The 25,545-nt window shown below is 47.6% G+C and overlaps 2 protein-coding genes across 3 annotated transcripts; both read left to right on the top strand.

Annotated features, from left to right (window-relative positions):
* Positions 1-294: 294 nt before the first annotated feature.
* On the top strand, positions 295-14,258 carry baz1a (bromodomain adjacent to zinc finger domain, 1A). 2 transcript variants are annotated; one of them, XM_086150921.1, is made up of 30 exons: positions 295-564; positions 838-975; positions 2,152-2,430; positions 3,016-3,177; positions 3,260-3,352; positions 3,822-3,909; positions 3,985-4,107; positions 4,367-4,606; positions 4,686-4,781; positions 4,913-5,051; positions 5,342-5,476; positions 5,568-5,888; positions 6,034-6,199; positions 6,280-6,384; positions 6,510-6,562; positions 6,735-6,835; positions 6,957-7,195; positions 7,287-7,507; positions 8,708-8,838; positions 9,199-9,326; positions 10,219-10,364; positions 10,511-10,582; positions 10,663-10,745; positions 10,915-11,079; positions 11,360-11,577; positions 11,653-11,751; positions 11,859-12,022; positions 12,123-12,313; positions 12,570-12,657; positions 12,895-14,258. In XM_086150921.1, exons 2-30 carry the CDS (start codon positions 863-865, stop codon positions 13,068-13,070), a joined length of 4,335 nt encoding a protein of 1,444 aa, XP_086007047.1. In that variant the 5' UTR covers positions 295-564; positions 838-862; the 3' UTR covers positions 13,071-14,258. The 2 variants fall into 2 exon arrangements, with proteins under 2 accessions (XP_086007047.1, XP_086007036.1); XM_086150910.1 differs by having other exon boundaries at positions 299-564; positions 12,120-12,313.
* Positions 14,259-18,635: 4,377 nt separating this feature from the next.
* cfl2 (cofilin 2 (muscle)) lies at positions 18,636-24,168 on the top strand. The gene is made up of 4 exons (XM_086150897.1): positions 18,636-18,754; positions 21,210-21,517; positions 22,707-22,783; positions 23,340-24,168. Exons 1-4 carry the CDS (start codon positions 18,752-18,754, stop codon positions 23,450-23,452), a joined length of 501 nt encoding a protein of 166 aa, XP_086007023.1. The 5' UTR covers positions 18,636-18,751; the 3' UTR covers positions 23,453-24,168.
* The last annotated feature ends 1,377 nt before the right edge of the window (positions 24,169-25,545 follow it).

Below are 25,545 nucleotides of genomic sequence, written 5' to 3'. Positions count from 1 at the left end.
TAGAACAATTTTTAACACTTTTAATCACCGGTTTAAATGACACCATCACCAAATTAATTTCACCCGAAAAACAATTATTCCTTTAATTAAACAAAGCTATGTTCAGCTATTTTCTTGAACTGCAATAAATTAAATAAACATGATCCAGAGTCTTGCACTTTGGACTAATTTCCAGCTCAACGGTATTTGAATTCAGACCCCGCAGAGACCTTGCACGTCCAAGGGTTTAGATTTAAACGCCTCTCTTTCCGTCTGAGGTTTTTCAACCTGCTACGCTGCAGTTTCATCATGTCTTTTGTTTTATTGTTTTCTTTTACTCGGGCAATTTCGACATCGCGGGTAACGACTCATCGGGCTCGGTTCACGTAACTGAATCAAGAGGAATCTCAGATTTCCGAGCTTCGTTCCGGTCCGTGAAGAGAATGAAAACTTGGTCAACAAGCCGCCACTGAGCCGCTTTGAGCCCGGGACTTCTTCAGTTCGGAGTGCGGATTATCCGTCTATCGAAACACAACTCGGCGCGGAAGACCGTGTCCAAACAGCTTCTGATATCTCTTATAACCGGTGAGGAGCCGAAGAAGCCGTTTGCCGCCGTAATGACCGGGATCGGTCGAGTCGGCGAGCAGAAACTGGCGAGCAGCACGTTTCCATGCGTGCTGATGAGTCGCGCGTCTTAACAAAAGACTCCGCTCGTCGCTTCTGCTCGCCTTTACGCCCGGTTTCCCCCGGCCGGGGTTCCGTCTTGGACCCGGTACCTGGTTCGCTTTGTGTTGGGAAAGTTTGAGTTGGCTTTCCACTGCCGGTGACTTTTCTTTTTCCCTCTCTTTTCTTTTAAAGTGCGGCTGGTGGAAGCGGAGCTGAGATGCCGCTTCTCCACAGAAAAGCCTTCATCCGGCAGAAGCCGCCGGTGGACCTGCGGCCGGAGGAGGAGGTCTTTCTCTGTAAAATCACCCACGAAATCTTTCGGAGCTACGAGTAAGTCCCCGGGAGCCCGTCCGTCCCACCGGCAGCCGCTTTGTTGCCGACGAAGGCGACGGCGGAGCGTCGTCCGACGCCGTCTGACTGACAGTTGGTCGGTTGGCGAACTTCCAGGGCAGATAAACAAAGGAGTATCGGGTCTGGGTGAATTTCTAAACTTTTAGAGGCAGTCGGCGAGCCAAACGTGTCCGAGCCCCGGAGGTGCCCGGTAATTTGCGGTCGCCGGTGTAAAGGAAGGGGGGTGTCTGCGGTTTGGGGCAGGTGGAAGTTAGCAAAGTTAGCTAACTAGCGCTAACCCACTTCAGTTTTGTTAGCTAGCTGTCAGTTAGTCGTTAGCCGAGCTACTTTTAGCTGTTAGCTCCGTGGAAACAGGCCCGACGTCGAAACCCTCCGACCCGGTCCGCCGCTGTGCGCGCCCGGACTTCGGTTAAAGGGTACTTCCAACGGGTTTTAAGTGTCCCGACTGCCGACTGAGGCTCCCCAAAGTTGGGCTGCAGGTGGAAACTTGTGAATTCAGCCGTTTACCCGACTGCCAGCGTCTCTAAACTGATGAAGATTGTGTGATCATTTGTCGATTGGAAAATCCGAGGTCGAGCGATATAGTGCGGACCGCTCTACCGATCTGTCATTTAGATTCGACCTGATACACCAGCCACTTCGATTTTTTTTAACCAGTATTCAATATATCGATCTCACCTAAGTGTATTTCAAACATTGTTGTATGTGTGGTGACATCAGTCCCACCACGTGATTCAGGTCCTGACATTAACAGAACATGGTCACGGATTATAATGACTGTCATGTCGAATGAAGGACTATCAGAAAGTCTTTCGTTCAAGGTGGGGCGGAAGGTCAGGATGTTGATCTTTGTGACGGTTCATTGTCTTTTCCTAATTTTGCCAGTCCTCACTCTGCCATCTAACTGTCAGATGCTAGTTAATTCAGACCGAGGAGTCACAGGATTGTGTTGACTGTGAAAATGAGGCATTTCTTTGTTGTAACGACAGCGGTCTTTATTTTTCTTCCCTGTGTGAATATAAGATGACGTGTCAGTACCTCGATCTACCATCAGATTTTGGGTCTGAACCTCCAGTGTCTGTCGTTTTTGGACCATTGTTTCTTGTGTTAGTCTGTGACACTGAAGTGTTTGACCTTTGGCCTCCGCCTCTCCAGTGAGTTCTTCGAGCGGACCATCCTGTGTAACAGTCTGGTGTGGAGCTGCGCTCTGACGGGCCGAGCAGGCCTCACCTACCTGGAAGCAGCGGAAAGTGAGCGCCGCGCACGGCAAAGCCTGCAGAATTTCCCCCTGCCTTTGGTGGCGCCGCTGCTCCACCTGGCTGCCCAGACCCGCCGTCTAAGACTCAGTGAACTCTGCGAGGACGTCTACACCTTTGTGAAAGACCGCTTCTTCCTTGGGGAGACAGTGGATGTCGGTGGCCGCAACGGATCCAGGTACTTGGGCGACATGGGGTCAAACCAGCATGGTGTTCATGCTTAGCTAATAAAGATGGGTTGGCATTTCTATGAAGACAGGACAGGGTGGGGCATGCTCTCAGACAACAATCAAACTCAGTGATTTCCATCCTCATCCTAATGACAGTCAACCTCCGACCTGGTTGTAACTGAAGTCAACACTGCTGCATCTTTGATCCATAAGAAACTATATATATATTTTCATGTCTATTTATCTGTCGGTTAAATTCTACATATTACGCACATTTCCGCACAGTTTTTTGAATGACTTGTGTATTACATAGATGTTAATAAAACACAACGTGCGAGAAAACAGTCATTTGATGGTGAGCAAAGACTCACCAGATCACATGACCTCTCAAAGATTCAGGAACAACTCCCAAATAATTTTCAAAATCTCAATAAGATAAGACAGTTGTAGGACGTTTAAACCGGCTCATCAAAACTTTGATCAGGTCACACGATGGCCTATGTGCCCTCGCTAGAAATAAAGGAAACAGATTGTGTGACTCATCAGATGCACTTGCAGTTGATCTGTTCTCTGACTGTGTTTGTGTGTGTCAGACACGTCTGTGAGGTCTTGCAGGTTCACTGCCCTCACTCCAGCACCAAGGGCACGGCAGCTGTTAATGGCACCAATAAGCTGTCCGATGGTGATACAATCGTCATCAGTGACAGTGACGAGGATGGTGATGCCTTCCAGAGTCCCACAGCACAGGTCAACAGGTCAGTTGCTCAAAGGTTACCAGAGGTCCATGGCACCAGGTTATGAGGAGATGGTAAATGTGTGTGTTGTGTATGCACGCAGGAATGCCCCCCTGTGTCCGTCCATGTTTAAATACACAGTGAGGATGATGAAGGGTCACAGCGAGGCATTCACTGTCCGAGCCAACGAGATCAGGTGAGATGACATCATGTCTGACTTTAAAAACACAATTTTACAGTAAAACTACAGCAGCCTTGGGTAGTTTACTGGTAGGAGACCACGGAGAAGACCCAGGAGCGACTATGTACATTGATTAGCCTGGGAAGGCCTGGAGAAAGTAGCTGAGGACTGGCAAGTCTGGGCCTCCCCACTCAGGCTGCTGCCCTGAGACCCAACCCTGGATAAGCAGCAGAAAGTGGATGGGATTTTTTTTCCACACCATTTGGTTAACAGAAAGAGAGAAATAAAAGTTTCTGTTCCCTGAAACCAGTCTAGAGTCCAGATCAGCTTTAAAGTCACATGACCTCTAAAACCTTGTCTCCCAAAGGCTCTGAAGGCTCAAGTTAAGATTATGCCTTCTCTCATTCTTGATGTGGGCTGGGCCGGATTGTACCAGTCAGGATGAGGCCTGTGTGTCTTAACCTGCCCAAATATATGTTTCAAGTCGCAGGAAGGGCGTCCTCACAAGAGAGCGGCTAAAACTGTTCTTCAAGCAGCACTGCGAGCCTGTTAACGGCAGCATCGTTGTGAAGGTGAGGTCACATCATCACCCAGCAGCCCCGCCATCCCTCCCCTGCCCCCTAACCCCCTCCCCCCCCGTGTCTCAGGCTGCAACCATGGAGAAGTACCGGCTGTCAGAACAGACCTTCAGCCAGTTCTTCCCTGACAACTTGCCAGCCATTCCCTTCAGCCTACACACAAAAGGAGGTGTGCGGGGCTCGCCCTCCCAGGTGAGTGAACTTTGACTCTCTTGATGTCTGACTGTGACTATCCTGTCACAGGTGAAGCTCTCTGGTCATAGTTTGTTGTCCAATAGGCAGGAAGTAACACTTTTTATCAAACATACACACACACGTACAGAATCTGTGGTCGTCACATCACAGAAGAAGACAGTGAGCACTGTGACGTCACCTAACACGCTAGGCTTGTGTTTTTCTGTGTGTGCCTTTGTGTTTGATGCGTTTTTTTTGTGTGCGTGTGTGTATCAAGGCACGCTCGTCTCTGCTGAAGGCCACAGAGGAGCTGAAGCTGATACAACAGAGACAGGAAATGATGGCCAGCAGCAAGGAAAGAGCTCGCCTCAAAAGGGAGAAGGAGGAGGCACAGGAGGCCCGGAGGAGGGAGAAGGAGGACAGGGAGAAACTGAAAGAGGAGCAGCGGCGTAGATTCGAGGTGGAGAAGCAGAGAAGAAAGGAGGAGAAAGAACGTAGGAAACTGGAGAAGGAGAGGGTGAGGAACAGAATACTCAGCAAGGGCAAGGAGACACTCCTCCACTTCGTCATCCTTACATAGGAACTTATTTTGACAGGAACGAGAGAAGTTGAAGGAAGAGAAGAAGAAATATGCTGAAAGACTTAAACTATGGAACAAACCCAGAGAGGACATGGAGTGTGAAGACCTGAAGGTCAGTGAAGGCACCATGACTCTCCATGAGATTTGAATTCGTAACTGATGAATCATGTTCTAACTGCTCATCATTGATCTGTGATTGGTTCTGTGATAATCCCAACGATCTGGTGTTTGTGGGTTTTGCAGGATCTGCCCAGTCCGGCACCAGTCCGAACCCGTCTGCCTGCAGAGCTGTTTGGTGAGGCTCTGATGGTTCTGGAATTTCTGAGAGCATTCGGCGACGTCTTTGACCTGAAGGACGAGTTCCCTGATGGAGTCTCTCTGGGTGAGTTCTGGCAGTCTGGATTCTGGTTCTAATGGATCATAGTAGGTGTTGTATTCTTTGTTCAGACCTGTCACGGGATCGAGGGCAGATTAAGAACTGTTCTACTCGTAAAGTTGTTCAGATTGAGATGTCATGGTTCCTTACAAAGAATCCGTTTGAAAGTTTGAAAAGTCAGAGCTGGTTCTTTCTGAATATCAAAATTTCTTCTAGAAAGATCCATTTTGATAAAGGACCAGGGAACGGAACTTGGTTCCATTTCTGTCATTGATTCTGAGAGAGTCTCTCTGCAGAGGTTCTGGAGGAGGCTCTGGTGGGTTCCGATCCCGAAGGTCCATTGTGTGAGATGCTGTTCTTCTTCCTGTCGGCCATCTTTCAAGCTCTGGACGAGGAGCAAGAGGAGGTGGCGACCAGAGACCCTGCAGAAGGTGACGTGCACACACACAAACACACAGCTCTGTAGCTCACACTTAGTAGTTTCACCTTTGCTCGCATGGTTGTAAACATGTGCATTTGCAGACCTGTCAGAGGCGCTGGACGATGACTCGGATCAGACGGCTTCTGCTCTGAGTGCTGTGGCGTCCTTGGCAGCGGCTTGGCCACAGATATATCAAGGCTGCAGCCTGAGGAAGCTGGACTTGGATAGCTGCACACTGTCCGAGATCCTGCGATTGCACATCTTGGCATCAGGGGCGGACAGTAACCATGGCAATGACAAATTCCGCCACCAGAAGCAGAGCTGCTTTTCACTGACGGATGACCCTTGCGTAGAGTTGCGTCTGACGGAGCCGGTGCTGCTAAAGAGGCTTTCCTACACATCTGTTTACGACCTGACTCCAGGTCAGCACCGACCTCAGATCAGAACAAAATTGTCAACTAGGTCAAGACAATGCACAATGAAACAACTTAAAGCAGAGGAGCATGTTCAAACCACAAACCTCAAACGAAACCGTGAGAGTGTGTTTGCTTATTTGGATATGTGCAGACGAAAAGCTGCGGATCCTAAAAGCCCTGGTTGGGAAGCTGCTGACTCTGGCCTCCAGTAGGGCTCTGATGGAGGACTGTGTGGAGGAACAACGGGCTGCCAGACAGGAACTGAGAGAGATCAGGTCTGAGCAGCACAGAAGGGAGAGAGAGGAAGCCGCACTAAGGTACACACACACACAAACACACACACGGAATATTCCGGGGCCGCTATGAGTTGTTGATTATGTGTTTGTTCGGCGCCCAGGGTCCGTTTGCGTAAAGAGGAGCGTCTGAGGGAGCAAGAGCAGCGAATGAAGGAGCGTGAGGACAAGCTGAAGGAGCAAGAGATGAAGAGCAACCGAAATGAAAGGTACTTCATTCTTCTTATAGTCTTTTACACGGATGTCGCCCTCTGCTGTCCACATGCTGGAACAACACCCTTTTTTTTTCTGGACCGTGTGTTTGGTTTCTTAACGTGTTTGTTTACCCTAACAGTGAGACTCCTGCTGATCCTCAGGGAGGCACACCACTCAGCCAGACCTTGAAAGGTAGGGACAAGGATCAATGGAACTTGAGTCTTGGGTTAATGAGTGTTTTCCTACTTTGAATGACATTCTATTTCTTTGAACGTTTGAAGCCTTATAGAATACTTCTATTCTCCCCTAAGTTTGAAATTGCATCTCCATTCGCCCGAGTCTCGGCATCTGTTTTGTTTTCCAGCTAAAGTGAACCAGAAGGAACACCAGATGACCTCTGACCCCAAAGTGACCTATCTCACAACCAGCCTGACAGCAGAGGAACTGGAGCATGAGCAAGAAAAGGTGCGAGAGAGACGGGCTCACGAAGCAAGACAGATCCACAATTGGGTCTGCCGTCAAGTCGCACTCTCGCCTGATTTTCTTCCTGTCACATGACCTAACAGTGAAGACATTGGTCTTGTAGGTTCGTGAGCTTCAAGAGCAGATCCAGAAAGCGGCAGCATGCACCAGCCTGCTACCGCTTGGTCGGGATCGTCTGTACCGCCGCTACTGGCTCCTCCCCTCTGCCTCCGCCCTGTTTGTGGAGGACGATGGCTTTGGCCTGACTGAGGACATGCTGCGACCGCACCCCAAGCCCTCCCAGGACACTGTCACCAAGACAGAGGGGGGTGAGACAGCCAAGGAGGAGCCTGCCGAAGGAAAGTGAGTCAGTCCACCCTTTTCGGTCTTAAGGAGCCGACCTCGATCCATAGTACCACCCACCCATGACCCTCTTTTCTCCTCACCATCACAGTGTTGGCTCTAGCCCTGCCCCCCTCCATACCTGCGGTGCCCCCGTCAACCGCCCAAACCAGTGGTCCTTCTACAGCTCTATGGAGGAGGTGGATCAGCTTATCGAGGCTCTGAATCCGCGAGGTCACAGAGAGAGTAGCCTGAAGGAGATGCTGTTGCAGGAGAGGGAGCGGCTGCAGGTTTTGTTGCAGACATGTGACATCAGCAAGTACAGACACACAGGTCAGACCAAACACACACAGGTTATTGTATGTGCATATTTACTGTGTACAGGCCAGCTTACGGTCTTGCTTCTGCTCAGAATGAAAGAATCTTAAGATCTGCCCCCTAACCCCTGGCATTGTTGTCACTAGGAAATGAATACATTTTTATTTGGGCAAAATAAGACCCTTTTTGAGTTGCTGTAGATCAAGTCCCGAACAATTATTTATTCCCCCCTATCCCCTTCCATTTTGGGAATTCTCTGCTTGCAAGTCCTTCACCCTCTCACATGCAGTAGGTTCACTCTGGGTTGTTCATATTACCCGGCCATAATGCAGGATTGCTGAAATGATCAGTCTGATCACTGATCCATACTGCTCAGATTCTCAGACGGAGCAATGAGCGACCCCAACACCCCTCTGTCGAGCAGACTCCCTCTGTCTCGTCTCTCTCACTGGCAGCCTGAGGCTGTCCCTCCAGTCCAGGGCAGCCAGTCCCTCCCATATTACTCATCGAAACTGCTGCGTCATCGTCACCTTCTCAGTTGAGCAACAGGCCTCAGCTGGCTTTCCTGCTCTGCTATCAGCTGGATATCTCTCCTATCTGTGTCCTCTGCTCTGATGAAGCTACCAAACTCAGCTCCTGTCAAAAAGACCTCTTGTGTCATTCATACATGTTGAAATTAGAGGTGGCCAGTTGGATAATGTTACAAGGCTGGTAAACATTAGGGTGCGCTGTTTCTCACCCTGCTCTAGAACACTGATGCTGCCTCCCCTTCTGCAGATGTTTTGACTTATAACTTAAGCAGAGTAAAAGAACTCAAAACAAAATCAAAAGTTGTGTCAGAGGCCAAACCATTTTTGTGTTGGGGCTGTTCCTGCCCAATTAACAGGACAGCTATGAAGAGGGAAAATGATAAAGGTTTAATGTAAGTCCACTATTTCATGTTTTTTCACCAATAGGGCTAAAATTGAAAATTTAAATTTAGCAGTTCTGCCCCCTCCCCCAATCAAGGGCAAGGGAGTCTTGACCTGTTTCCCAGCCATTAGCAGGCATACCTGTTTATATACACATACAAACGTGCACAGTGGTAAATCTGTGCAGGGTAAAACACAAGTCAGTGTATATATATATATATGTTTATATTTACAATGTACACAAACATGTGCCAAGGTAAATCTGTGCGGGCTAAACACATGCACACACCTCTCCCTGATGCAGATGATCCAGAATCATCCAGATCTGTCCCAGGATGCACTGCCACAGCTGAAACTATGATGGAGGTGAGACTGAGGGACCTGCTCCTAGACATCGAGGACCGCATCCACCAGGGCAGCCTTGGAACGCTGAAGGTACACACACACACACACACACACACACACACGTATACTGCTCAAAATAATAAAGGGAACACTTAAACAACACAATGTACCTCCAACTCTGTGAAATCAAACTTTCCACTTAAGAAGCAACACTGATTCATGTTGACTTGTTTTAAGGACAAGCCTGTAGTGTGTTATTACACTTTCATTTTTCAACTATGTAAAGAACAAACTATTTAATAAGAATATTTCATACATTCAGATCAAGGTTGTGTTATTTTGGTGTTCCCTTTATTTTTTTGGAGCAGTGTATATATATATATATATACATATACACACACACACACACACAGCTGCATGATGCTCAGTCATGTGGCCCTCTGTTTCCAGGTGATGGCCCGGCAGATGTGGCGCTCTGCACTGGAAGCAGGAAACTATGACCTGCTGAGTTGTTCAGGAAGAGAGGGAGCGGAGGGTGTTGAAGGGGCAGAGCCATCTTGCCTGAGGCTCAGAGACCGGTGAGACCCTGGGGTTTCTGCAGGGAACCCCTTGATGTAGTCAAAGGGTTTTACATCTTTAACATGGAGTGGCGTGTCTGATCGGACTCCGGACCAATATATGGCTCTTTCAGTGACGGCGTATGGCTCCCAGACAATTTTGAGTTGGAAAAAAAATCAGTTTGAAACTGATTTTAAGATACTTGTTATTCCTTCATAATACCGTGTCATTTTAAAGTAAACAGAAATTAGTTTTGAAGAGAAATTTCACTGGTCGCCCGTGGGTCGGGTCGGGAACCAATGTCTTCCGAGCATGTCCGGGTCATTGTAAAGGTGAAGAAATCAGTTTTCTCAGATAGCCAACTAGTTTATCCGCTTCACACCTTGTAATGGAAAAGGTGAAGAAGAGGAAAAAAAGATGATGATTACCGTGCATTCCAGGCTGTGTGGACAGAGGAATTTGTATTTGTGGAGAGCAGGATCTGTGGTATGTCTAATATGCATTGATAAAATTGCATCGATGAAACAGTCAAATATAAAGCGGCGCTTTGAACAAAACCATGCAGCATCAACGGTTGCATTAAAGTAAGGCCCATTTAATGTATTATACATTAAAAATACTATATGTCTCTCAATGAAATATATTTAGAAATATTTGGCTTTTATGGCTCTCCCAGTCAAAAAGTCACCTGACCCCTGAGTTAGAGCCTTTCGGCTGCCCCTTCAGGTCATGTGAGGATTTTCTCCCAACAATGTGATCTGTAGTTTCTTTTCCTTGATAGAAGATTAGGTTTTTTCCCCCCCGAGAAGATCATTTTACACAACAAAGATGGGTTTCAACTTTCCTGTTGGCACCAAACAGCTCTGGTTAGGTAACTGGTAATCAAAGGTTTTTAATTTGTTGGTGCTTCAGACTCCAGGACATGAAGTTCGAGAGCACAGCAGACAACGGCGGCAGTGGGACACCTCAGGTGGTCAGCAGAGCAGTACGAAGCCTCGCCCAGGCTCTCGCTCACATCCAACAAGGCATCGAGCGACGCTTCCTCAAACCTCCGCTGGGTGAGTCTCTGGGCCTGGAAGGTCCTGGATGAAGACCTTGACTGCATCCATGAATGTGTACAATGCTTGTTAGCTATGTGCCAACATGGGTATGAAAGATCAGAAACAAAATCTGTAAACTGAAGATTGGGCTCCTCCCACTGCAGGTGATGAAGATTCCAAGAAAGACTACAAGACAAAGAAGAACAAGAAGAAAGATGAGGACCAGGCCAGTGATGGTGAGTGGTCTTGAACACTGACCTCATCTATGTTCAGTTGATATTTTTTTTTGACGTGTGTGTGCATGTGTGTGTGTCAGATGGCAGTGACAGCGGGCGGGTCATGAAGACTGTGTTGGAGAGATGGAGGGAGTCTCTGTTGTCCTGCTCCAGTTTGTCTCAGGTACTGCGATCTCAGCCCTTCAATCCGCCGCTCTGATTGGCTGTCAGAAACCTGGTACTGCAAATCACCGGATGCTTTCCTTATATGATGTTACTGAACCTGAAGTTATGATCAGTGTCGTCATTGGTCAAGTTGGTAGCGCTGAATTTCCCACTCACTTTGTGTTCAGGTCTTCATCCACTTGTCCAGTCTGGAGCGAAGTGTCATGTGGTCGCGCTCCCTCCTCAATGCTCGCTGTCGGATATGCAGGCGCAAAGGAGATGCTGACAACATGCTGCTTTGTGACGCCTGTGACCGAGGACACCACACACACTGTCTTAGGCCCCGCCTCAAGGTCCGCACACATGAACACACGTCCAAGGCCCCACCTCTCTGCAGACTTGGAGCTGCAGTGTGTCTCAGTGGTCTGAAATACTTTGAATTTAGTTAAAGCGTCCTCAATATTTCAGTCCTCAGCGAAAGAAAGTTTGTCATCACCAATAAACAATTCAGCCTAAATATCTATGTGAAGCAGGGTCAGTAAAGGGTCTGTGTTGAGGTTCCACTGTGTTCCATCAGCCAACTCTGGCCTTCAATCAAGGTTTATCAGTTTCTGATGGATTCTGTCTTCTCAGGCCGTTCCAGAGGGCGACTGGTTCTGTCCAGACTGCCGACCCAAACAGAGATCGAGTCGCTTCCCATCCCGTCAGCGTTCAACAGTTGAGGACGAGGAGGAAGACTCTGAGGATGAGGCAGCATCAGAGCAGCAGGAGGAGGATTCTGCAGAGGAAGAGTCTGAGGAGGAGGAAGAGGAGTCTGAGGAGGAGGATGAGGAGGAGGAAGTATTTCCGAGGTGAGTTCAGTATTTTCACCTTCTTTTTATGTGTCTGTCCTGGGTGACCTTCATGTGCTCCTTTGCTCTCTGCAGCACCAAGAGGAGTCCGGCTCCTGCTCTGAAAGGCAAAGGTCAACAGGCCACGGCGAAAAACACCACCACCACAGCAGCGAAAAACACATCAGCCTCCAAGTCAGCATCTGTTGATGAACTGTTACTTTGTTATTCATCCCAGCTCCTATAGTATTGGTCAAGGTCACTGCGCTGATATAACGTTATGGTGTTCAATCCAATCATAGGTCTTCAGGGAAAAAAGCCACGTCCCTCAAAGCAAACACAGCCTTCAGCAGTAAAGCTCCAACCCGCTCAGGAAGTCGGAGTAGCACCCGTCTGAGCCAGGAGGTCCAGGGACCAAACGCCAAGCCCTCTGTAGCTCAGGAGAACCGCAAGAGACCAGCAGCAGGTGAGAACCTGAGGAGGTCAAAGGCCAGCCCTCTGTGGCCTGCGGCATCAAGTTGAACAACCATCTTACCTTCAATGATCTGTCCCCCTCCCACCAGAAGTTCTGCAAACCAAGGCCAAAAAACCCGTCCTGCCCGTCCTTCCCGCAACCTTTTCCTCCACCTCCACAAGTCGCCGTTCCTCTGGGAGGAACCAGGGTGTGCATGAGCTGTCTGCCTGCGAGCAGCTGACGGTGGAGCTGGTCAGACACCCAGACAGCTGGCCCTTCATGAAGCTGGTGTCCAGAACTCAGGTACTAATATTCACAGTGAACACTCAGGTACACATACTAATACACAGACATGCCAAATGAGTACATACCAATTAAAAGTATACATTATGTACACTCGAGTACTTAGAGAAAGAGAGGAATTATTTTTTTACATAATTTATTAATGCAGATACATGCTCTAAATTTATTGATGTTGGGCCGCACATGAAGTGCAGTGAGTCGGCCGGGGTACCATTGGATACACAGAATTTTTACCGTTCTTTGTTCATGTGTGCAGGTTCCTGACTACTATGACATCATCAAGAAGCCAATGGCTCTCAGTACCATCCGAGAGAAAGTGAATAACTGTCAATACAAAACAGTAGGTGAGGAAACCAGTACGCTGTTGAACATTACACTTATTTTACGGTCGCACTCGCCTTGTACCCTTTATACCCAGGACCCCAGAGCATTTTGTCTTCAGCTGAGGGTTTTCTTCCAGTTATCATCAGCACATCATTGTGCAAGAACTCAACAGTAATTACTACATTGTTTTGACGGATCACTTGTGGCAGGTCGTACAGTTCAAACCTCTGTATTCTGACAGCTGTCTGTGCCTCCAGGTGAGTTCATCTCAGACGTGGAACTCATGTTCTCCAATTGCCTCCAGTACAATCCCCGGCAGACCAGCGAGGCAAAAGCTGGCCAACGCCTGCAGCAGTTCTTCTACTCGGAGCTCAGCAAACTAGGCATGTCACAGCACAGTGACACTCCACCCACCAAACGCTCCCGTCACTGAACCTGACTGCCGCCCAGTTCTGGGCAAAAGATGGTGGGCGAACCGCTATAATGAATCCTGGGACGTGACCTCTTATCCATCACAGACCTGCTGGCCAATCTAGACCGAACCATTAACAATCAGGGATGCATGGTCAGAAGTCATGATGTTCGGTTAAGAGGACCATTAAAAGCAGGAAGTTAGTGTTGTTTGTCTTCACCTCCATAAACAAAGATTCAGGAAAAATGTTGCAGCTACTGAATTAATGTAAATGTAAAAAAGAATGGTCTTCCTGTCTGCCCTTTGACCTACGGCCTGCTGACCCTCAGGGTATTTACCTCTTGTCTATGTGGAAAGCGAGGGAACAGTCTTTTAGAGGGGACAATGTCCCCCAGAGTTAATCTGTATTTAGAATTAAACCACTTAAACAAGTCCAGCATAGCACTGATTCAGCCCGGTGTCCTTGCTCAGGAACTCTTGTTTCCATCACATTTATCCAGATTCTACTGATCAGTCCTGTAGATGGTCACAGGACCAAAACAAACATGTTTAAATTTTGTTAAAACTTAAGTTGGGACAATATTCCAGTCTAAAGTGGAGTTGTCAGTTCCAGCGTGGAGCTCAGGTTGGTTTTAAGTGGAGGTTTTTGAGGATCCTGTTCACTTAATCAGGCCCCCAAGGTCCTTGCCCTGCCCCTATTTAAAAAAAAAAAAAATAGTTTTTTTTCTTTATTCAGGGATACAAACTTATCTGTATTTAATGTGGGGGGAGGGGTCCTACAAAATAAGCCTGTTGATGTGGAGGAAGTGATCTCAATGTTTTCAGCAGGAGACTTGAAGACCTGCTTTGATTAAGTTTGAAAAGAGTTTGTTTTAGATTCTCAATGCAGAGCAGGTTTAGCTTAGCATTAAGATAAGGATTTCAGCCCAGAAAATGACTTGCTCACAAAGAAAACTACAGGAAGTACTGTGTCTGTGAACATGTAGTTTTTGTACTTTTGAGTACTGCTTTAGGCTGTTTGACTTGACAGCAATGTTGGTGAAACTGAAGCAGTGGTCAGGTGGAGTTGTGTCAAGCCTTGGACACAGAGCCCTCTGCTGCTGCTGCCGCCACCTATTTATTTAGCTGATGTCTTTATTTATGACTAATAGACACCCTCTGCCTCCCTCTGTTATTTGATGTACAAATAAATTGACTTTTTGTAAACAACCTTTCGTTTCCATGCCCACTTTTTAGAGGGAAAAATGCTAGAAAAATGTTCATACAATACAGAAAAGATTAACATTACAAACAATGCACAGCAATTACAAAAAAGTCGCTTCAGCCAATTGACGCTATTTCTATCACCCTCTGCTGGCCATCAGAAAGAACACAGACCAGGTTGAAAATCCGTTCCCTCCACCAAACATCTCCCAAGTTCCTAACCCGTTAGGATTCAAAAGTAATCCATTACTCTAACTAGAATTATGTATAATGTGTGTTCCTAAACAAATTCTTGCAAGGACAGTTTGTGGTTACTTGAATTCATGTGTCTTAACTCCAGGACAAGACATGCAATTGATTTTGTCAGAATTAGATTTTTTTTACATACTATATATGTACATAGTATTCATTTTGATGTAAATTTTTGCAGAAAGGCAACTGCATATTTTCAGCTCAGTTATTTAATATATACTGCTTGATATCAACATCCGGCAAGTAGATGGACCATTATCAGATTTGATTAAAATAAATTGCTGTTAACAGAAAGTAGGCACTAAATGTAGTTATATATACACACATATGTGTGTATGGTGCTCCGGTTGACCTTGTTGCTCAACTGGAAACAGGTGGAATGTCCACTCCGGGTCAAGGAACGAGTCCTGCTAGGGAGGCAGCAGAAGTTCAAGTATCTTGGGGTCTTGTTCACAAGTGAGGGAAGGATGGAGCGGGAGATCAATAGGTGAATCTGTGCAGCGTCTGCAGTGATATGGGCTCTGTACCGGTCTGTCTTGGTGAAGAGGGAGCTGAGCCAAAAGGCGAGGCTCTCAATTTCCAGGTCGATCTACGTTCCCACCCTCACCTATGGTCAGGAGCTGTGGGTAGTGACCGAAAGAATGAAATTGTGGATACCAGCGACTGAAATGTGTTCTCTCCGCATGATAGCCGGGCTCTCCCTTCGAGATAAGGTGGGAAGTTTGGTCATCTAGAAGGAGCTCGGAGTAGACCCGCTGCTCCTCTGCATTAAGAGGAGTCAGATGAGGTGGCTCGGACATGTGGTCAGGATGCTTCCTGGACGCCTCCCAGGGGAGGTATTCCAGGTATATCCATCTGGAGGGAGACCATGGGGAAGACCCAGGACATGCTGGATCTCCTGGCTGGCCTGGGAACACCTTGGGGTCCCCCCAGAGGAGCTGGACCATGTGGAGGGGGAGGAGGAGGAGGTCTGGGCCACATTGCTCCGACTGCTGCCTCCGTGACCCGATTCCGGATAAGCGGTGGAAGATGGTTGGATGGACACATGCACACGTGTACAAATATACACTTCTTGACGAGGCGCCGACAAGAGTGGCAGCAAGTCGGAGTAGCTCTGTTATGTTTGTCTCTGTGTTGTTTACTGAGTTTTTTCCTAGTTTTTCAAACTACTAAGCTTGTACAAGGAGTCATTTTATTCTATCCTATGGATATGGAGAAGTCTTCTATACACTAGGAATTAGCTGATTATTCTACGCAAGTTTGCCAGAGCGGTTCACACAAACATCCCAAAGGAGGTGTTTGGCTACAGGGGCTGTAGATCTGGAGTTGCTGTGAGAGGTAGGGGACGGGAAAAGAAGTGGAGATACAAGCCCTCTGTTCAAGCAATCGTGATGGGAAACGTAACTGGCGAACTGGCTGCCCTGGGAAGGAATCAAAAGCTGTACGGGGAAATCGAGCCTGATTTGCCTAACGAAGACATGGCTAACTAGTAATATCCCCACCATTAATGTTGACCTATCAGGTTTCAATGCAGTTAGACTCTAACAGAGACAATAAACTTTCCAGGAAAAAGAAGGTTTGAGGACTGGTGATATACATTAACAGCAAATGATCCCATCACAAACATGCAACTGTGAAGGAGACCATCTGCAATAAAGATGTTGCATTACTTGCGCTGAGTCTGCGAACTTACTACATGCTGAGAGAGTTCTCACACACCATTGTTCTGTGTGTTTACATCCCGTCACGAGCCCTCCTTGACAATGCCTGTGACGTCATCCACACAACTGTTGCGAGGCTACAAACACAACACACGGATGCCTTTTTTGCCAAAATGGGTGATTTCAATCATGTCACACTTGATTCCACCCTCACAAACGTTCACCAATTTGCAACACGCAACAAGGAAAAACAGGACAATAGATCTCCTCTATGCAAACTCGAGGGATGCGTACAATGCCACCCCCACTTCCACCACTTGGTAACTCCAATCACAACTTCATTTACCTGCCGCCATTATACAAGTCAAGAGTACAAAAACTTCGAGTCACCACACGCACCTTCAGAGAACAGACACCAGAGGTAGAGGAGATGCTGAGGGATTGCTACATGTCCACTGAATGGAGCATATTACAGGTCAGTGAGAATTTGATGGAAGTCACAGCATACATTACTGACTACCTCAATTTCTGTATGGACATAGTAGTACCCACAAATACCATGTGCCACTATCCTAATAACAAGCCTTAGGTACAGTGATGTCAAAAAACTCCTTAAGAAGAAAAAAGCTTTTAAGGAGGGCAATTACAGAGCTGAGGAGTCTGCGGGAGGCCATAGAGGCATACGGGAGAAAGGTGGAGAAGAAAATGCAGGATAATGACATGAAGGAGGTATGGCAGGGAGTTAGAAAAATCACAGGGTGTAAAAGAAAGGGTGGCAAGGCTGATGGCGACATGTTGGGGGCCAATGAGCTGAACAACTTCGACAACCAGTTCAGCAACTCTGGTAATGGGACGGCCATCTTTACTGCCATCGGTTATAGGGCAGCCATCATAATACTCCCATTGTCACCTACAGAGCGCCTCCCCTACCTGTCTCCGACAATGACCCTGACATTGACCGCGCAAACCTGTGTCATCGCACCTTCCCACCCCCCACCTCTGGTTACTGACCCCCACACACACACCCCTACCCCATTCCTCTTCCCCTACCTATGCCTACTGAGTCCCCGCACCAACCACCCACAGTCACTGCTGACCAGGTGAAAGGATCACTGAAGACTGAAGTCCAAGGCAGCAAGCCCTGATGGCATCTGTGCTAGATTGTAAGATCTGTGCAGTGGAATTAGCCGAGCCTCTTCAATGGGAGTCTGCAGATAGCCATGGTCCCAACACTGTGGAAAACCTCATGCCTGATACCAGTTGCCTGATACCATGCCTGATACTCAATGATTTTAGACGGCCCTCACCTCTCACTGAATGAAGACCCTTGAGCATGCTGTTGCTTAGCCTACTCAAACCCCAGGTTCACAATGCGCTGGACCCCCTGCAGTTTGTCTACCAAGAGAATATGGAAGGCTGCATAGAAGTCAGCCAGAGCCAAATACCCTCAGATGGTGAGGAAGGTCCTTCAGTCAGCAGAGTGCTAAGAACAAGATCCAAACACCTAAAACTTGAAAGTGATCAGATACATGGCTGGTGTAACATCCTGGCCAGCGGAGGAAATATATCAATAATATCAGGACAAGGAAGCTCTTAACAACGCATGAAGATTTCACCTGATTCCCTCAGCCAATATACCAATGGTAAATGGGAGGCAGCAGTCAGAGTCACGATCAAAGAGGAAACAACAAGTGCATCAGGAAGATGACCTCCAATAATGCTCTGCTGAGTGAATGCCTCAAACAGCATAGACATGGACAGACAAGCCTTTGAATGGTACATACCATCAGCAGCTCAAACCAGTAGTCACCAGCAGTGGCTGACATCGCAAAAACATCCCTGTGACTGGAAAGGACTGTACTGAATGACAGTACCGAGGCGCTGATCATGCCTGTAGATGAGCATGGCTTGACCGAAAGATCAATTTAGACCACACCAGACAAGACCCAAGGTTCAATCTATGCAATTATGCTTGTGGGGAAAGCATACATGAAGCATCAAAACCAGGCGATTAGCACCCTGTTATGGAATATCTGTATATAGTATGGGCTGGAAGTCCCAAGATCAAGGTGGCGGACATCTCCAAATGTGAACAAGAATGACCAAGCTAAGATCCACCAGTCAGATAGACAGACTGGTGATGGTGAACTAACCTGACATATTGGTGGTGGACAGGAGGCAGATGGCGGACATATAGTAGTTACCTGTATTTTTACATATGTAATGACAATAAAGTTGAAATATCTATATATCTTCAATAAAGTTTACTAAGTGAATAGTCGTCAGACTCACACCTGCCGACCGTTGGTGCTCGATGGCCTCAGCGGAAGCGACTCGATCATATTCGTGTCTGATTGGCTGCTGGATGAATGAAACCTGTGTAGTCCAATCAGACAGCACAGCACTCATGAATATTAATGAGACGCCCATCTCCCTGCTCTAATGTAGTATTGAACCACCCGCTCCCTCCTCCCCTCCCCCTCCTGCTCCTGCTCCTCCGGTCGACCGGCCACATTCCCCGCTCCCTTTCACCCCCGAGATTCCCTGAACTCAAGGCGAAGAAGCGCGGATAAACCCCGTGACGACATGGTAAGACCCCCCCCGGCTCAACTCCCCTCTAACACGGCCTCTCGGTCCGAGGAGCCGCTATTATGAAGGACAACGGCAACGGACCCCGCGGGTCTTCTACAACCGTTATTCGCCTCGGCTGGTAGCGTCATGTTAACTAGCATGGCTGCCGCCGCGCTCGCTGAGGGCGGCCGTTTCAGCGCCGTAACGTTCCGCGAATCCACCTTTCTCTCTTCGGGGTCTTGCGAGACACGATAAGGTTTATCTCGTTATACTCTTGTCGAATATTAATATGTTAGGGCCGTGTACCGGTCGGTGTTCCGGCTCGGGCCGGGCATGCCCCAGGCCGTGTGGCCCGGGGCGGCCATCTTATTCCGCTGCGGTGTTTCCGTGCTGTCCAGCCGAATCGGGCCAGAATAGGCCCCCGGACTTCGGAGGAGCCGGACCCGGTGGACCGGCCAGACCGGCCCGCTTATGATTTCGGAGCCGGTCCAGAGGCCGGGCGGTGACTCGGCAGCCTGCCGGTGGAGGCCTGTTGGTGAAGCCGCTTCCTGGCTTGGTCGACCGGGGTTATTAATACCGGTCGGACCGTCCGGCAGCACAGGCGGGCTCCCGCGTCATTAGTCAGCACTTGATATTCCAGAAGGTTCGGTAAATGATTTTTTTTTTTCAGCGACTTTCTGTCAGAGTGTGAAGGCCGTTATTCCACGCCTTTTCATCGTCACTCATTCCAGTCTGGGCTCATGTGTCACCGGCGGCCTGAACAGGAAGCCAGGCCAACTTACCTGATTCGGTACGATCACGGAGGAAAAACACAACCAGCGCCGAATCTTAGGGTTCCTATTCAAGGGGCTGTTTGTTATCTTTTTTGGGAAATCAAAGCACCAGATAGGTATGGTTAAGAAATCGTTAGAAAAGTTGACTTGTCAGAAAGGAGCCGCTGCATGTTTTATGCTGATCAACATAATCATTCATTTGGTAGGTATAAAGTGTCCCTTATTTTTCATAGGATTATTTTCATTTGAAGATAAAAGGGAGCCTTTCATCACCTGGCTGAGGGAGGATAAGTGATTGATTGATGATGTCATCGATCAGCTGATTGACCGCCTGGACTCTTCCCATCTGAAGGGAGGGTTCTGGTGCTGCTCCTTCATCGTCCGTGAGGAGTGCGTTCCAATAACAGTTGATTGACTTTCCACGTCACTCAGTGTGTCCAGGGGCACTCCATCCTAACTGATAGCATATTGATTGGTGATCTGTCACTCTGACGGGCACAGAAATGTCTTTGGTTGTCAGGTGTTGAGGTTGTGGCTGGTCAGATAACCTCACAGAACACCTGTCTGAATGATCGACAGGGCTGTGTGTCACCTCCCTCCCACCTCTTCAATAATTCCGCAATTGATGGACCGTTGATTCTCACCTGGAACCACAGTACTGTCAAAGGCCTGAATGTCACCCAGGTCAAAGGTCAAAGTCTGGTAGGGCCAACTGGCTGAGCGCGCAGATCCCTGGGACCTGAACCCTCCCAATCGAGGCTGATTTAACTAAATGATGTCATGTCAAACAGCTGATCAGGTTGATGTGCTGCGACAGCTGTCCCACCCACTACCATTTTGTCTTCCAGCAGCTGCCAGGCAGTTTTTATCCAGAGATGGTGTCGATCGAAATGCTGAATGTCTGTCTGTCTTCATTATGTAGGATTTTTTTTTTTTTTTTTTGTTAGGGTGATTCTTTTTGAGTTTCGTTATTTGCTTTTTAACATATCTTTGGAATATAAATATTGTAAAATCTTGAATATAATTTTGATAGTAATGTTTTTGACTGATCACTTTACATTTGGTCAATATTTCATAATTCTGCCAATCCACTCAAATGTAATGCTCTGAAATCTCTTTGACTTGGGGTAGTATTTTTCATCTAGAGCATATGTGCTTTAAATTATTTTTTGCTAATTTCCTTTCTTTGCCCCCATCAGATTCTTCTTACTGGTGTCTAAAAGAGATTAGGGAAAAACAAGGTTTTCAGTGTGAGCTAGATGACACAGGATGGGGATGAAAGTCAGAACATCTGGATCAAAATCTCTGATCTAGACGTTGTTGTCTGGTAACGGCCCATAATTCCAGCCAACACTGATCAGCTGAGACCAGTTAGTCTAGCAGTCAGCTGATCTTTGTCCCGTCTTCAGTAGCCACTCACAGCCTGGACACCAGTGCTGTCTGGTGATAGATAGATACGTAGTTGTGCGTAGGTTAGCTCATTCGACATAGATCCTGACCATGTCATAATGTCATCTCTGACGTTTCTTTGGTTTTAATGTGTTTGTTATGCTTGTCTGAAACCAAAGTGTCTGGAAGAAGTTTGAATTTGGTGCATTCACTGTCTGGTGTTATTAGTAGCTGGAAGTCTTTACTGATCCTGATCCAAAAGCCCCTTCAGGGTAAAAACTAGTCTGTCTGTTTTCACCCCCCCCCTCCAGGCATCAGGTGTGACAGTGAACGATGAGGTCATCAGGGTGTTCAACGATATGAAGGTGAGGAAGTCTTCCACCCAGGATGAGGTCAAGAAGAGGAAGAAGGCGGTGCTGTTCTGCCTGAGTGATGACAGGAAGAAGATCATTGTGGAGGAGGGTAAGCAGATCCTGGTGGGTGACATCGGTGAGACGGTGGACGACCCCTACGCCTGTTTCGTCAAGCTCCTCCCCCCCGATGACTGCAGATATGGCTTATATGACGCCACCTACGAGACCAAGGAGTCCAAGAAGGAGGATCTGGTCTTCATCTTCTGGTGGGTGTTGGTCTGGGGGGGGGCGTGACTTTTAAATAACTGACAAATAATAGAGGTGGAGCTCAACTTCAGCTCGTTGACCTCCACGTGAAAGTTGCTGGCGGAAGCTCTGATCCGGTACATGAAGCATGATCTCTGCCAGTGTTGACCTGATGTTTAAACTTCATGTCACATGAGTAGTTCAGTTAGGGTTTCTTTCGAATTATTTTTGTACTACTTTGCCAATGAGATGAATTCCCAGCTTGGCCTGTCGGGGTTCCACTGCAGAATCAGACCCAGGCATCCGTCACCACCTTCTTTTACACTGATGGTCATTGTCTGTAAGACTTGTCACAATGTGCTGCTAGGTTAGAACATTCTAAATAAGTGCAAGTTTGGTGTAAAGTCGCCATGGTTCTGTTACCTTCAGGCTGAATGTGTTGGTGTCCCTGATGGTCAGAGGATGGAACTACAAGTGTATTGCTAAGAGATGACTCATAACCCTAGATGGTGTATGGCCTCCACCTGTCGTGCTTTACACTGTATTTTTCATTTTATTTTTTTGTACAACCAGCCATTCATACTCGAGCATTGATGGCCGCTGAGCCACCCTACAAGCCGCTACCAGGGGATCAAATTGCCAGCGTTCTGATTGCAGAGGTGCCCAGTCTACTGAGCAACAATTGCTCCAAAATTAGAATATTGTGATTAATCTCTTTTCAAGAAGCTGAAGGATAAACCGTGTTACAGGAGAAAGGTTCTTGTGTTCCACCTCTGTGTAACCACAACTTGGAAGATTGGACCTGGAGGTCCATTGGTTATGCGACTCACCGTAGCCTCTTGTAGAGTGAATGAGGCTCCCCATCGTGGTCGGTCTTGTCTGTGCTGATTGGTTTACTCTGAGGTGGCAGCATTCTGTGGAAGATTGACTGTGAGACCACTGCCTGTTGTCCAGTAACACTCCTTCGGTGGATGAAGTTTCGCATGTTAGGAAATGAAAGTTTACACCTATTAAGTTTTTTTAATTTTTTTTTATACAAATATTATAGTAAGGGGAGCAAAAACAGGAAAAGGAAATCAGGCTTCTTTTTTATCAAGTTTAAAGTGGCACCCACCGTTTTCTCTTGGAAGCACCAGCAGCACCTTGTGTCAGAATAAACCTCAGGTTCTCTGGTTTACTTGGTAACACGTGATTTCCTGTCTCCCACAGGGCTCCAGAAAATGCTCCGCTTAAGAGCAAGATGATCTATGCCAGCTCGAAAGACGCCATCAAGAAGAAGTTTACAGGTGAGGGTTCATGTGACTTGCTGACAGACAAACCTCCACTATGTCAAGTGATCCTGATGCATGCCACACCTTAGTAGTGTGAGGATACAAGGGCTACAGAGCAGCAGTGTAGGATCACTTCAGTATTATGTCCCTCATTGAACCAGACAATCACAGGCCCCTTCACTTGATGTAACTCTAGACTTTCTTTCTAAGTAACCTCAATGTGTCCCGCAGAAAATGAAAAGTACTCCTGATGTTGTTCTCTAGATGGTTCCAGGCTGGATCCCTCATCTTCAAACATGGGACACAAAAACTGGCGAAAAAAGAAGATTAAAATAGATGTGGGAATAACATCTTTAAATCTAGTATCACTCCAGGTCTATCGGTTTCTACAGTTTTTGTTCCTCTCAAGGTTCTGTTTCTAGTTGACAAGGGACATTGTTGCCCTCTAGAGGTCGGAACTTTTGTCGGGAATTATTGTGCGCGGTCCCTAAGTGGAAGTGTCTCATGCGTAATTGATTTCTGGAATGTTCTCAGCACGGTGACCTCGGTGTGACCTCTCACCTGTCCTCAGGTATCAAACACGAGTGGCAGGTGAACGGGCTGGACGACATCCAGGAGCGTGCCACGCTGGCCGATAAGCTCGGTGGGAGCATGGTGGTGTCCCTGGAGGGCAAGCCACTGTGATGTTATCACTGGTGAGCTGAGCGGAGCCAAGCCAACCGCTGTGCCATCTGGACCGAAGCCCCGCCCCCTCCGAACACCACCGCCTCACCCGCAGCTTGCTCTGTCTGTATGATGTTGAAGGAGTTTAGCGTCTGTAGCCTGTTCTCTGTTCTTTTGCTTTTTCCGACACGATGGATCTCATTAACGTAACGATATGCAAGCCCCGCCCACTCCGTTGCCACATGACTGTTCACCCGGCAGGAAAAGGTTGTCTCTCTCACAGCCAGTTTTGCCAAAAAAAGTCGATGTGAAGGAAGCAGCCACACGCGTCGGATGCGAAGCTCCGCCTACCGCCGCACACGGGTTTTTACATGACTTTTATTTATTATTGTTCAGTGTGAGTCTCGTGTTCACGCTCGCCGTTCGACTATGCAGAAGAAGAAGATCATGACCCAGCACTTTGTGTCGCAACACTACCATACCGTCTGTCGGACTCGCTGCCATTCTAGCTGTTCGGTCGTCGCCTTACTTTCAGTTCGAATGTAACCGTCACACCAGTTAGTTAGAGCGCACTTTTATTTTCTAAGGAAACACTACAGGAAGCTGATTCGACCCCCGCCATGAGAGACGACCCACAACAACAACAACAACAACACGATGACATCTGGAGCCTTAAAGTGAACGTTGTTTCTGAGATCACAGGAAGCCACTTTGCAATAAAAGCCTGTGGCAGTTCAGCCCTGCCTCTTCTCTGCCTCCACCAACCACATGCCTCTTTCAAGGGTCCAGGCAAGAAAACTGTCTGCGTCTCTTAGACAAGAGATGCAGACGATTTTCGACATCAGAACATGATGACATCATTGATGACCTATCACACCTTGTCAGTGTGTGAGCCCGCCAAAATAAATACTTTGAACAACTGTCTCATTTCTGAAGTGATAACGTTTAGAATAACTAGAATTGGAACTCGAGTTAACTTAGTATTTGGTGGACACGGAGTTGTGCAGTTGGTATGTCTGATGTGTCTGAATCTGGATGAGAAGAGAATCAGATCTGACTTGTAAAATGGCACAAAAGCAATTAAGTAATCAATTCATCTCTTAATTGCCATTGCTCAACAGATTTTGCAATTTCAGTGGGGTTTGAGGCCCTGTAGGTTTACATTCTCACTATTCCCGGGGGGCATGCAGGTAACCAGGTCTTTCTGGGTCGCCGAATACCTCTGGTCTTGACCCACTCTCTGGAATGGACCCCATTGGGTTCATTATGGGTGGTGGAACCACATGATCTCCTTGTCAAGAAGATGAGTTTACGGCCTCTGATCCAAATCCAACACCCGGACGCAGAAGATTGACAGGATCTCGGACCATGGTGTTCTCAACCTGAATCACTCATTGAATATCAATTATGTCTTTTTTCTCAATTGACTGATGGATTTCACACTCATGTCAATTCTTGATACTTTGGGCTTTCAACATCTTTTGGGATCAGAAAGAAATCTCATCGGAGGAAAGTAAAAACAGATGAGAAGAACCAAACAGGAAAGTGAATATTCAAAGTGGTGGTGTCTCCAGCTGATGCTCTAATACAATCATCCGACCAAGGTAGAACCCGATCGTAACGGATCTGGTGCAGCTGGTCTGAGGTCAGAAACCATGACGTTTCACAATCCAAAGACCAAAATATAAGATAAAACATCCTATAAAGACAAATAGTCACTCCTTCGGCCTCACATGCAGTGTTTACCACGGCGACCCAATCGAAACGCTCGGATACACAAAACGATCGAACGTAATGACGTCACGATGACGTCAGAGCCGCTAAGTTTCAGCGATCGTTTCCAGAGGAGGAGAGGTGCGCTTCCGGTCCCAAGCCTGGATTCCTGACCTTACATGGCGACATCAGTCCGGCTCGGACTCGTCAGGGACCAGAACCAGAACCGGGAGGCGGGAGGACACGCGATCCTCCCGCGGCTATTTTTGGTGTGAGACTCCCGGCGGCCACAAAAGGAAGGAACGGAGGGGTGAGGAGGGAATTAACCCCCTGCGTCCCGAAGCTAACGTCAGCGCGTCTGAAAACAAAGTCTCCGTCAAAATGAAGCGACCCTTAGTAGT

Source organism: Fistularia commersonii, chromosome 1, assembly GCF_037954325.1.
Source record: "Fistularia commersonii isolate RoL2024-O1a breed Wild chromosome 1, RoL_Fcom_v1.0, whole genome shotgun sequence".
Lineage (NCBI taxonomy): Eukaryota > Metazoa > Chordata > Actinopteri > Syngnathiformes > Fistulariidae > Fistularia > Fistularia commersonii.
Note: the sequence above shows the minus strand (reverse complement) of the source record. Positions and strands in the feature narration are given on the sequence as shown.